Source organism: Sinohyriopsis cumingii, chromosome 3, assembly GCF_028554795.1.
Source record: "Sinohyriopsis cumingii isolate HCF-2022 chromosome 3, ASM2855479v2, whole genome shotgun sequence".
Classification (NCBI taxonomy): domain Eukaryota; kingdom Metazoa; phylum Mollusca; class Bivalvia; order Unionida; family Unionidae; genus Sinohyriopsis; species Sinohyriopsis cumingii.
The window spans coordinates 108,543,214-108,556,696 of NC_142963.1; the positions used below are offsets into that span (position 1 = coordinate 108,543,214).

A 13,483-nucleotide genomic window follows, 5' to 3' on the forward strand; every position below is an offset into this window, starting at 1 on the left:
CCTACAACAACAACTACAACAACTCTGGCTGGAAAAAAAACCCAACCAACTATTTACCCAAAGGAATCTAAAGACATTGTATCATCTGAAAAATGAATTTTGACTTGTAATTATTAAAAAAGAATTGTAATCCTTCTCAAAATAGACAAGTATTATTAAACAGTGTGTCAAACAGTTGCTTAGCTGGATATGGTAGGTACATGAAGTCAGTATTTAGCTCTACTGATCACTAACCAGAAGAGCTTATAGGATGGCTTTTTTCCATTGACCATCCATTGTCATGTTGTCTATTAGCACAAAATTGTTGTCACTACCCTCCCTAAACTACTTGGAGGATTGCCATAAAACTTTACACACAAATTCATGCCTTATTCTAGTTGGTCCTAAATGAAAATGGTGTCAATCTGACATACAGTATGGCCACCAATATTGGCCTGCTTGAAAATCTTGTTGTCATTCTGAATGATTGGTTGTATCAACATGAGATTTTCACTGAAAGATTTCATGTGATGTCAGGTTGTTTCTGAATGAAAATGTTATTGATCTGACATCAAGTTTGATCACCATATCAGCTGTCTTGAAAAGCTTGTTTTTGTTATATTGCTACTCCACCTGAATTGTTGGTTGCATGAACATGATGTTTGCGATAAAAGACTTTTTGTGTTGTCCAATATGGCCAACAAATCAGCCATCTCTAAAATCTTCTTGTTGCTACTCGTGATGAATGTTTAGAAATGGGGATTTCCATTCAAAGGACTTATGACGTCAAGTTGGTCTAAATGAGAATGATGTTTATCTGAGATTGTAAACATTTGATTGATCTGAGGTTGAAAAAATTTGGTTATCATTACTTCTGCATGCAAAATCATATTGATATGGTGTTTTTCAACAGAAGGCTTCTTATGATGTCTAGTTGGTCCTGATTGAAAATGATGCCAGGCTGAAGTGTAATAATGGCTGCCACAGTGACCAGCTTGAAAACCTTGTTATCACTACTTCTCCTGAATGAATGGTCATATCAGCATGCAGTTTTCACCAATAGACATCTTTTAATGTTTTGTTGATCCTAACTTAAAACAGTACTTTGTCCAATATGTGACCATCTTAAAAAATCTTGTTTGCACAACTCTTCTTAAATGGAGTAATTTGGACATGTTTTCATCAGAAGAGTTCTTATGGTGTCTAGTTGGTCCTAAATGAAAATGACTAACCTTCGTTATGGCCATGGTTGCTGTCTTGAGAATATTGTTATCTATACTTTTCCCAGACCACTCCAGTATCCTAGTGGTTAGAGCATCTGCCTCGGATGCAGGAGGTCACAGGTTCAAACTTCCTGCCAAGTCATGCCCAAGACTTGTAAAAATGGTACAAACAGCTGCCTGGCTTGGCTCTCAGCATTAAGATGTTAGTGTTAGGACTGGTCAGCCTGGTGTCAGGATAATGTGACTGGGTGGAACATGATGCCAAGTGTCTGTGGCATGATGCCCCAGTGCTAGACATCACTATAAACTGTCCCACTGCAGACATCATAGCGATATGACTGAAAACTTGTTAAAGCTACTTTAAAAATCTAAATGACACACACACATACTTCTCACAAATGGATGGCTACATCAACATGGGGTTTTCACCAGTAGATTTCTCATGATACCTCTGTGGTCTTAGATGAAAATGGTACCAGTCATATGTCCAGTATGTATGGCTGCTATGATGGCTGGCTTGGAAATCTTGTTGTCGCTATTCCTTCTGAATGGATGATCATTATGATATGGGGTTTCACCAAAAGACTTTTGTATTTTCTGCTTTGTCCCAAATAAAAATGGTGCTAATTTGACATCAGGTATGTCCACCATAGCAACTGATTTCAAGATCTTATTTCATTATCACTGAACAAAGAAATGTCAGAGATGGTTTTAACACTCAGCAGTTAAAAAGATGAGATGGTCATATTGAATTCCTAAAAATTCATTTTTCATAGCAGAGAATCTTTCTCTTCAAAGGACTCATTTTTTTTAAAAATTTCACTGCTTTTTTGATTAATTAATAGTTTGAGTCAATTGTGATATAATATTGCCAGAGAAAATATTGTAATTTATTGGTGCATTGATGATAGTGAACCACCTTGGGATAAGTTAGACTGTTGTTGCAGTACTTTCTTTCCATTGGATGAGGCTGTTTTAGCTGTATGGGTGGGGGTTGCCCATGTGAGAAAAAGATTGTATTCTCAAGAATTTTTAGTAAATAAAACCTTGCATAATATGTTTATATACCAACATAATCATTAAAGGTTTAGGGTCTGATTTATTAGGCCTGCCAGTAGCTTCTCGTGGGTCGGTGGTTCTTCCCCGGGTTTTCCAGGGTTCTTCCTCCACCAGTTATACTGGCCGCCATGTATAGCCTATCTTGTGCTGAAAAATGGCGTTAAACCCTGGAACAACAACAACAACAACTGATTTATTAGGCCATGTTAAGACACCTATGATTTCATTTCCTCTGAGAGAACAGAAGTACAGGAATGACCCTTATTTCAAATGCAAAAAAATTGTACTAGCTCTTTTTAAGATGATTGCTATATCACCTGACTATTATTGAAAATAGTGTAGAGTCCATATAATTTTATTTAAACTTGCAGGAGATTCTTGAAGAGACCAAATGTAGCAGAAGGAAGTGAGCAGTATGGTAAATACAGTGCATACATTTATAGCACAAGTTTTTTTCTCATGGCTTGATATATTCATATATATGTATATACACACACACACACACACATACACAGCAACGCCCCAAGATACATAAGGGTTACATACCTAGGACCTCTACATAGTAAGTCGGCCTTTATGTTTTTTGTTTTTATCATTCTTTCACATTGTTGTCATGGTGAAGGGTAAGTTATTAAATTCACATACATGAGATGTAATTGCTTAAGCAGTTTCCACTAGTAACATACATTGTTAAAGTTGACTGAATATATGTGTATTAGAATAGACAAGTTAGAAATGCATCACCATGACAAAGACAGGTATTCCATCATATTTTTCTTCTACCTCATGATCAGATAAAACATGCCCTGATATGAGAGAGAGATTTCCAGACTGATGCTTGTAATCTGTAATGTTTAGTTACCAGATCATTGGGATCTTGCTCATAAATTCCTTCTAGTTTTAGTTACAATATCCATTTTCCCAAGTACCACATGGCTTTGCAGCATTGTTTACATGCAAATTAAATATGCTAAGCTGTGGTCAGATCATCTAAGCTCGCACCTTTTTGAGTGCAATATTTAGCAGACTAGATCAAATTAGTGTGGTTACCAATAGGGTAATGAGGCTTCCAATAGGGTATTGTGAATATGGTACCATGTAATGAAAGGAAATGCCAGGTGCTTATTCATGTAAGTTTCTCAACCAGTGACACCTTATGTACTGTCAGCAATTTAAAGTAACAATTAGTATAAGCAAAGAACAAAAGCAAATGCTGCCTAACTACAGGAAGTGTAAATGTACTTACTCATAAAGAATAATCTTATTTGTCATGAATGGAGAGGTGGTTGTACTTGCAAAGAAAATTACACAGTATGCTAAATATTCATTCTTGGGATTTAAGCTAAATGGAGTCAATATGAATATAAATATTGTGAATATTTAAACTTTGAAACTTAAGGAGTATGGTATGTATTTTAATTGTTTTCATTTACTATTTATTAGTGTTTTCTCTCTTTAACAAAAGCTTCAGTTAAACAGAGACAGTAGGGTACAAAACAAAATGAGGAAGGGCTGAAATCTCTCAGAAAAATGCAATGAAATACATATTCCTTCCTCCCAATGTCTCTCTGTTTAAAAGAAAACTGTGGAAAAAGCATTTTAGCATCAGTGTTGCAATTTCCTTATTACCAGTAATCTGAAATAACATACAGTGATACCATTAATAATCATGAAACCAGAAGTTACTTTAGTTTCATTCCACATAGCATCACAAATTATATCATATCTCTTAGTAAATTTTTAGGTCAGCATCATTAAGTGTGCATAATTCATATATAAAATACTTAGTGAGAAACGAATTAGGTACTTTTAGGTACATCTAATGATGATAACCCGAAAATCTACTGAGTTACAGAAAGGATAAAATTCATGATGCTGTGTGGAACCAAGTGAAAAAGATGAAGCTGAGGTGTTGATGTGACCTTGTCTTATAATCACCATCAACTTATATGTGGATAAAGGATGGAAAATTGTATAAAAAAAAGTGCAAATTCATCGTATATGCTGCATCAACTTATAGGCAAGCAAATATGATACATAGGAAGAGCTTTCCATGATCTTGCCCCCCCCCCAAACTATTCTTATGCAGTAGACACTGATAGAAATTGTTGAATACGTCAAGTTTGATAGTCTAAAGCACATTTGTTGTGTAATTAAACTTGTCTGATGAGTACATTTAGTATGGAGGGTGGAGGTGGAAGCTTTTAAGAGTACCTGGAATGTTTATTCAATTAACAGATTTACAACAGTAATGTGGCTTAATTCAGATTGTTGAGATAAAAATGGAGAGGTTAGCCTTTTATACATGACACTGGCATATTGACTTTAAGTACCGTGAATATTCACTTAAGAGACTGATTACATCAGTAAGAAACCATTGTTTGGTTAGAAATCGCCTGGCTGTTAAAAACAGGTGATCATTTAATATATGACTTTGATAGAAGAAATTCCAAAGATTAAATGTGACTAGCTGTGGAGACTAGGTGACTGTCTAATAAAAAGGTGACTGTTAAGGCAAGGTTTGACTGTGTGTATATGTCTCTGTATGTCTGTGTATATATACACACACACTCACACACTTGTTTTGTATCTAACTTGCTGTATCGCAGAAAGTTTTATTTCCATTACAAATTGTATATGCATTCATCATGTTTTAAGGGGAGCCATGCTCAATTGGTAGAACATCAGACTTGTAATTCGATGGCCAAGGGTTTGATACCTGCCAAGGCCAGCCTGTGTCAATGGCTTCATTGTGTCCTTGGAAAAGGTGTTTAGTTTCCATTTCAGCAGTTTGATACAGTTGATTATATGTTAAAAGTGATGTGAAAACCAGTAAAAACAACAAAATCAAAACAAATCCTTTGACAAAGTGAAAATCATGATTGGTAGTTCTGAATAATAAATGTTTCATGTTCTAAATAAGTTTTAAAAATTCCTGTCTCCTACCATATATTAGCCTTTTGTCACCTTCGCAGTTTCATAGAGTATAGTACTGACTACTATACTCCTACCATATATTAGCCTTTTGTCACAATCGCGGTTTCATAGAGTATAGTACTGACTACTATACTCCATTCACTGAATAAGCTCAAATTTATTAGTATAAAAAGATACATAGACACTAAATGAGCTTAAAGAATTTAATCTGATGTACCTAGTTGATAAGTTAAATTGCTTTCCTTTCTCTGACTTGCTCCAAATTTTTATGAGATGAATTTGAAATAAATTTCAGGTGCTCTAGCTAAGTCTTTGAGGCAGCAGGATTGTCCCCAGTTTGCTGCTTTCTGCTGTCTTGCCCAGGCCAGGTAATTACCATATAACCACAGGGTGATTGTGGGGTTAGAAGAGCATAGATTTATATATTGAGCAGATCTTTCCAGATTTCATAGTCAGATATTATATTTAATTGGTCAGTGTATGTACCAATTTGATTATCATGATAATGTCACATGCATAAATAAACTGATAAATGTACAAGTGAGTTTCTATATCATTGTAGGGTATGCTAAATTCCCAGAACAAAGTAAAAATGGTTTTCTTTTTATTTGTGATCTTTCTTTTAAATTTAGACTAAATATTGATTAAATATACTACAAATGTTTTAAGATGCAAGTCTATTACTGTATTTTGTTGAATAGGTGCTAATGACCTTGAATGAGGGTGCCGATATTTAAAACCACCACAGGAAATGTATCAATTTTCTCTGAGTGCTTTTAGGTACATGTGCTTCACGGTTATCATTTGTTGATATGGTCTACTCACAACAATACTTACAATATCAATCAAGGTCTGGAAACTCAACATATGCTTACATCATTTTCCTGCCAAAATGTACATGTGTATTGAGAAGAAATTCAAAGGCCAAGTTGATATGGCATCTGGAAGGTCATGCGTCTCCTTTGAATAGATTCCCATAGCACATTAAAGTAGGAAGAAGCTCAGCATCCTCTCTAATCCAGCAAGCACTGAACACTGAAAAATTTGACTTTCCTGTGTATTCTCCATATAGATAAAGGGAAGAAACTCTCAAACCTTTTTCTTACCTCCCTACACCTCTGCTAGGTGGCTATTGTTGTTTATTAGCTTTAGCTTTTACTGGTATATAATTTCTATCTAATACCTGTCACAGAATCAAATCCAATCTTGTAGATTATTGACCATCAATTGACAAAGTCGGTATAGTATTAAATATAAAGGTATTTACTACATGTTGCAGTCATTATTTTGTGATATTTTGAGATCATCCAACCAGTTCAGTCAGCCATCCTACCAATCCAGCTACTCATTCAGGGAATCTTGCTGAAGGATCCATCTGTCTTGCCAGGCCTACAGCTTTCTACAATTTATGGAGATCTCAGTGATAGAGCTGTCTATCGTACCATGCTGGAACTATATACAGCTACATTGATGGGGATCTTAGTGACAGATCTGTCTCATCTGGATTGATGCTACACGAGCATTTTATGAATGCAATTTAGTGATAGATCTGTCCATGATATCCTACAGTTGAGCTGGTCATCCAGCCAGTCCATCCATCTCATTGAGGGGGTCTTACTGAAAGACCCATCTATCTCACCTGGTCTGCAGCTTCATTTCTTTACATTTAAGGAGATCTTAATGAGATCTGTCTGTTTCACCTTGTGTAAGGTGATTTATGTGATAGGTCTGTCCATCCATCCTTGTCTTTGACACAGCTGGTACTGGCACCAACTGGACTGACTTTTGCATGGTTGGTTACAACACTGACCATACTCCTGGCAAACCAGCTGTCCCTACCAATACGGCAAAATTCAAACTTTGTCCTGTATTTGCTGCAGACCCACAGGGTATTGGCTATGAATAGGGTCCACACGGTCATTAAAGGCCATTGAAAGTTATTGAGAAATGAACACCTCAATTCATGGTCTTGAATTGAAGTCGTTGACACTTAGAGATTTTGCTCATAATTAAAATGTAATGGAAAATTTTACTTTCGAGTACTTTATTTTATGTGACGATTGGTAGTACAGTTTGATTTTCCATCATATGCTAGTAATTGCACCATTATTATAATCTGCTGGAAGTTATGGCATATCATGCATAGTGCCTCTTTTACATGATGTCATTATTGCAAGTTTACTCTACTGTCATAGTTTGAACCTTGCTTCAAGGAAGTTTTACAAATGTGTGTTTAAAATATGGGTTACCTAGCAAACCCAAAAGGGTTGATCCCCAGAATGGTTCATCTTTAGATGACAATTTTGTTCAGCAAGTATTGGCTGATGATAGTGATGATGGCAATTTATTTTTAAAGCCATGAAGTATATCAGATTATTGGAGCTGTATAAGTGTTAAAAGTGAGAATTTTAGCTGATATTCCTTGCCTGTTATTGAGTTTTCAGAACAGTAAGATGCATTGCCTGTTATTGAGTTTTCAGAACAGTAAGATGCATTGCCTGTTATTGAGTTTTCGGAACAGTAAGATGCATTGCCTATTATTGAGTTTTCAGAACAGTAAGATGCATTGCCTGTTATTGAGTTTTCAGAACAGTAAGATGCATTGCCTGTTATTGAGTTTTCAGAACAGTAAGATGCATTGCCAAGATGACTGAAGTAGTACATATAGTTATGACATTTTGAAGGCTCAAAAATGTATGTCAACTTTTTGACCAAAATCAGCACACCATATTAAAAATTCATAACTTTTCAAACACTAGCTATGTAATTTTAATAGGTCTGATCACCAGCATAAGAGGTGTACATTTCTGAACTGTTCATTTGGCGATTGTTAGCACCAATCTATGGACTTATTAACCCCTTGGTATTCTTGAGGAGTGTTGTTAAGAATTGTGTTGAATTTTAATATACTACTCAATTTTCAGGTACAGTAACAAATACAATTGAAACAATAAACAGTAATATGAAGTTCAAAATATTTGATTCGTCTGGATTATGTTTTTATATCAGAGTATATCAAGGCAAGATGAATTCTAATGTACAGTCAGGGATGATTTACCCCCATATTATCCTAGATAGGAAGATGTGGAGATTCATGTTTTCACTTGAAGAAATGTAGGGATATCACAAAATTTATATAGCTTAAGCTACTGTAAAAAGGTATTTACTATTTTGATGTGTTTGCAAAGTCCCTTTTGTTGACAAGAAACTGCTGATCTCCAAATTATGGAAATTTTGACTATGTGCTATATTTACTCAACTCCTGGCATAATATTATTAGGGTTTATGAGTGACCCCCCCCCCCCAATATAAAATAATTAGACCCTGGTAAATCCCAAAAAATTCACAGTGCTCCTTAAAAATGCATATTTCAAAAATACCTTGAGCATAGCTACATATAGGCCTATAAAGGTTCAGATAAATTTAATAAATAAGAATCTGAAAATGAAATTAGACAATACATGTAAAAGATATTCATTTGATCAAAATACCTCTGTTTGAACTATCCGACTGTGACATTAATGGACCTAAAATCCTTATACATCATTATGGAACACATAGTAAATCTGGCTTAATAGTCAGTAAAGCACTGATTTTAGAAAGTGAAATTATAGCATAGCTTATGTTAGTGTGAAATCTTATTTTGGAGCAGAAGTGTCCAAAAGACAATGCTTTTAAACTGTGGAAAATTGTGCATAGCAAGCATAAAGAAGATTTTCCAAACCTCTTCCAGCTGGCTATATATATATGCCCCATCAGCAGGGGCATCTCAGCACAGAACAGTATTCATGCACAGGTAAGGAACAGATAAAGCTCAGAATAAAATCAACAGATTAATGCTTATACAACTAGAGATGGCATCTTTTAAAGATTTTGATTTCAGCAGAGTTGGAAGAAAGATAAATGGATATCATAGAGTTAGGTAAATAATTAAATATGGCTGTTTCCTCCTCATTCTCCATTTTTGTTCTACTCCCCTCTTATTTTGGTAAGTAGGACCCACCCCCCACCCATTGAATGAAATCCTGGCAGCATCTCTGAAGTGAAAGCACTGGAGTTGCAGCTGGAGGAAAAAGTATAGAAACTAAAGAGCAGTGGTAACATCTGGATCCAGTTACAAGGACTTTTTTTTATAAATATTATTTTCCTTTCATATTTCACTACATTTATTTCTGTATTGTTTTTATATTTGTTTCTTGTATTTAAGTTGGTAACTTAAGTTGAACACTTGACACTGTGAGTAGAAATTAAAAACTGAAAACTGGTCATTAAAAAGTCATTGAAATCTCATTGAATTTTAGCTCTCCTGATCTGTATGTACCCTGCTCGAATTATACAGAGATGATGGCAGTGCATCATCATTGGCACAATGAATAATAATATTTGTCTCCTCATGAGGAACAAATAATGTAACCCTGTGACTGTGATTTTCCTTGTCTTGGTATAAACACTGACATAGATTATTTTCTTACCCAAGTTTTTCCAGTCAAACTAAAATAACCCTGTACTTTTGCAGTATAATTAGTGGAATGAATATATACAGTATTAATCAGGTACTATTATTATCTCTTACTTTATATAACGTCATCAGGTCTTATTCTCTTTAATGAAAATTGAAATAATTATATGTAGAATCTTGCTATAAATACCACTATTAGAAAAAAAGTTACAGTTATGTATTGGATGTATTGCATCCGGAGTAATGTGCTATTGTATGTAAATTTTGTCCATTAATACAGATATGTTATGAAGAGTGACCTGCTGACTCTTAAGTACACAAGTTCTACGCATGAGAAAATTGAAACATAAAAACATTTGATATTACTTTATTTATACGTTCCATCAATGGATATCATATAAAGATAACAATAAGTAATTAATATCTATGTGATGGACAACTGTTAACTTTCATCAGTTCTAATTTGGAAAAAGTTTTCTGATAGCCAGTGGTATGATACAATACTGGGTACAATGGCTGAGGAGATTTCTAATTTGTGACATTATTGGAAACATATTTTTTGTCCTGTAAGTATGGCAAGAATTGTTATTACTAGTGCAATGATATGGTGCATGGAAATCTTGTGGAATAGCATGTGGACTGATGAATGAACCACTCTGATTAGTAAGTGGGTGATTTTCCATTTGCAGTTACATTATTATGTTTGATTCAACTGGCTTGGATTGGGGGTGCTTGACAAAGTATGAGGAACACAGGTCAGAGAGTTTGGATTCTTGTAACCATTGCTGGTATAGCCTGTGTGTTGGGAACAGTGTTTTCTGTTAGTTTCTAGCATGATACCAAATAGCTCAACTTCTTGTGCATTTGTGTGTTTGTCTCAAAATGTTTTGTTGTTGTTGTTGTTGTAGGGTTTAACACCACTTTTCAGCACATGATAGGCTATACATGGTGGCCAGTATAAATGGTGGAGGAAGAACCCAGGAAAACCCAAGAAAGAACCACTGACCCACGAGAAGCTACTGGCAAACTTTCTCACATACCCACATTGGCCGGATGCGAGACTCGAACCCACGCAGACAGAGGTGAGATGGCAGTGATCCGTAACGGAGAGCGCTTTAGACCACTCGGCCACTCGGGACCCCAAAATGTTTTGTATGGTTTGGCATCAAAGTTGGAGAGACCTTAAACTGATTTATGCATGAAGTTGTTTTTGTTATATATTGGTTGTTGTTGTTTGATTTTATAACAGTTCTGTCAAGTACAGCAGAATGCAACAAGTAGTTACTAACTTGAGAATACCATGACTGAGACAACCAGACTGAGATAAGAAATAGTAAGGTTAGCAAATCATTTAGATTTCTCTGTCACATGGGTGAGAGTGGTGTTTCACAAAATGGAAGCAGACCATGAACAGGAGACTTCACGCAGCAAGGGTGTAGATACTCATGAGCAAAAGGCCTTACTCCATTCTGACCATGGAATGGACAGAGTTTAGTTTTAAGGCTGCTTTTGAGGAGATATACTGAGTGTTGCCGGCTTTGGAATTTCCCTACCACCTGTGATTATAAAGCAGTGTTAGCTGCCATCAATGAGGAAGAATTCTCCATCCTTCCAGTTGCATCCTGGGATAACTAAAGTCAAGGAGATCAAGGAGAGTCTGCCTGGACTATCTGTGACCTGCTTCCTGGGATAACTAAAGTCAAGGAGAGTCTGCCTAGAATATCTGTGACCTGCTTCCTGGGATAACTAAAGTCAAGGAGATCAAGGAAAGTCTGAATAGACTATGTGACCTGCTTCCTGGGATAACTAAAATCAAGGAGATCAAGGAGAGTCTGCCTAGACTATCTGTGACCTGGGGAATGCTAAGGCTTTCTTTTCTGGGAGCTATTTACCAGCAATACTTTCATTGCATTGGTACATGACACATACCACTACCTACCATACTGAACTCCTAGTGTTAGATAAAAATTTAGTAATGGTTAACATACCTGTCCCACTTTTTTATAGCATAGATTGAAAAAATGTGTTTCTAACAACATTGAAGAGGTTCAGAATATTGTCAGCATGTTTTCGGTATTGGATTTGACCTCCTTGGTTATTTTCCAGCTGGCCAAAAAATTTGTCAACCATGATGATAGGGAATTGATAGCCTGAATTGCTTGGGTCTTTAACAGAGCCAGCCACCATTCAGTATGGCAAATGAATAGACTTCCTTCACCAATCTTGACTTGATCAATAATGACATGTGTTTGTGAGTCATGTCAAGCTACATCATGGTCTGACTTAAAGGATGACTTCATTTGTCATTACTGTTGAGGAAGTTTGTAGGCAGGCCTTCAATATCTACCCCTCCAACTTTCCACTCCAACTGTATCATCATATTAAAAACCATCCATCTTTGCCACAATGGAGAGATAGTAGGCAACTCAAGCAAAAGGGATCTTTTACATCCCAAGTGCCATTTACCTTCATACAACAGTGGAACCAGTCTAGGAGGCACCCTTCCAGGGGAGGTAAGAAACCAAGTTTCTCTGCGTCAAAGCCTCCTGTCTCCTGCTGCTGAATGAACACCTACACTTCTTGTGGATAAACTTCCTGGGAGCACCAGACTTCTGTATTTCCATTCATGCTGGATTAACCTGTTTCCATAAAAATGAATGGGTGATCCAAGTCATTTTAAAGAGTCCTGAGATTTAATTTTTATCAACCACCACTTTCTTCCTCTAACCTTTTAACCTATGTGTCATCAGATTGAAGAAGGATGGTATTCGTCAGCAGGATATACATTCATTTATAGACAAACAGGGAGTGGCAATGTATGAAAACCACCATCTTCAGGTTTCTATTAATGGCTGTTCCATATCAGAAAGGCTAATGACAAGTTGAGGTCAGTCATAGACTTGAGACACCTCAACAGATTCATTTGTCTGCCAAGCTTCAGGATAGAGATTTAGTGCACATAATGAAGCACAAGGCCAATGAATGGGGAAGTGCAATCAAGCGAAATGAATACGGTCCAATGTGGAGAAGTGAGTTTCAGACTTTGTCGTTAATTTAAAATTCCAGAATTGGCACCCAAAGATTTCTTCAAGGATGAGAAGCTTCACTATTACTTCCAATGAGATAACAGCATCAATCAGTATATTACTAATAAAAAAATATAAACAAATTGAGTTTTGACGTAGACAGTTGTTTCACAAAATAATTGTCCCTAGTTGTTTAAAAAGGAATTTTGTTTGGTTGTGAATCAACAACAGAAAAAGCAGTGATATAATATGCAGTGTATTTGCTTACATGTGAAGGTTGTTGAAACCATTTGTAATAATGTTAATGATCTTTCAGATTTTGGGGATAATGACAATAAAAGTAATTTATACAGAAAAGTGAACAACTTTGTTAGAAAAAGCACTATATTGACAGTTATTTCCAGCACGATTATAAAACGAGTATTCTATTCAGCCATTAAACAGCCCAGTCCTCCCCCTTGCAGTTTTTCTTGATATTGTGAGGGGATGGGATCACTTTTTTTTTTATAGGTCCCTTAGTAAGATGCACTCTCATTTATAGTGCGATGCCATGTATGTTTTTGGACCATGTTGTGCATGAGTCATTGAGGGAGAAGTGTGCTATGAAAGTAGATAATTACAAAACTTGAATCAACTGTTTTTATGGACTGATAAACAGTAAAGCTCAATGCTTCTCTGACTTCCTTTCTGTTTCAAATTTGATAGAGAAACATGGAGATTTTGGCAGTGTTCAGAAGATAAAATGAGTCCTTGTTTACATCAGGAATTAGAAAAATATTGCTTATAGTGAAATAAGATCA

At 35.8% G+C, this 13,483-nt stretch overlaps 1 protein-coding gene across 1 annotated transcript in view; it reads left to right on the forward strand.

Moving 5' to 3' along the window:
- Positions 1–13,483, forward strand: part of LOC149803517 (40-kDa huntingtin-associated protein-like) — a 42,871-nt gene that overhangs the window by 958 nt on the left and 28,430 nt on the right. The window contains exons 2-3 of the mRNA XM_089953265.1: positions 2,633–2,679; positions 5,494–5,566. Coding sequence (XP_089809391.1) covers positions 2,633–2,679; positions 5,494–5,566 — 120 coding nt within the window. The remainder of the gene's footprint in view (positions 1–2,632; positions 2,680–5,493; positions 5,567–13,483) is intronic.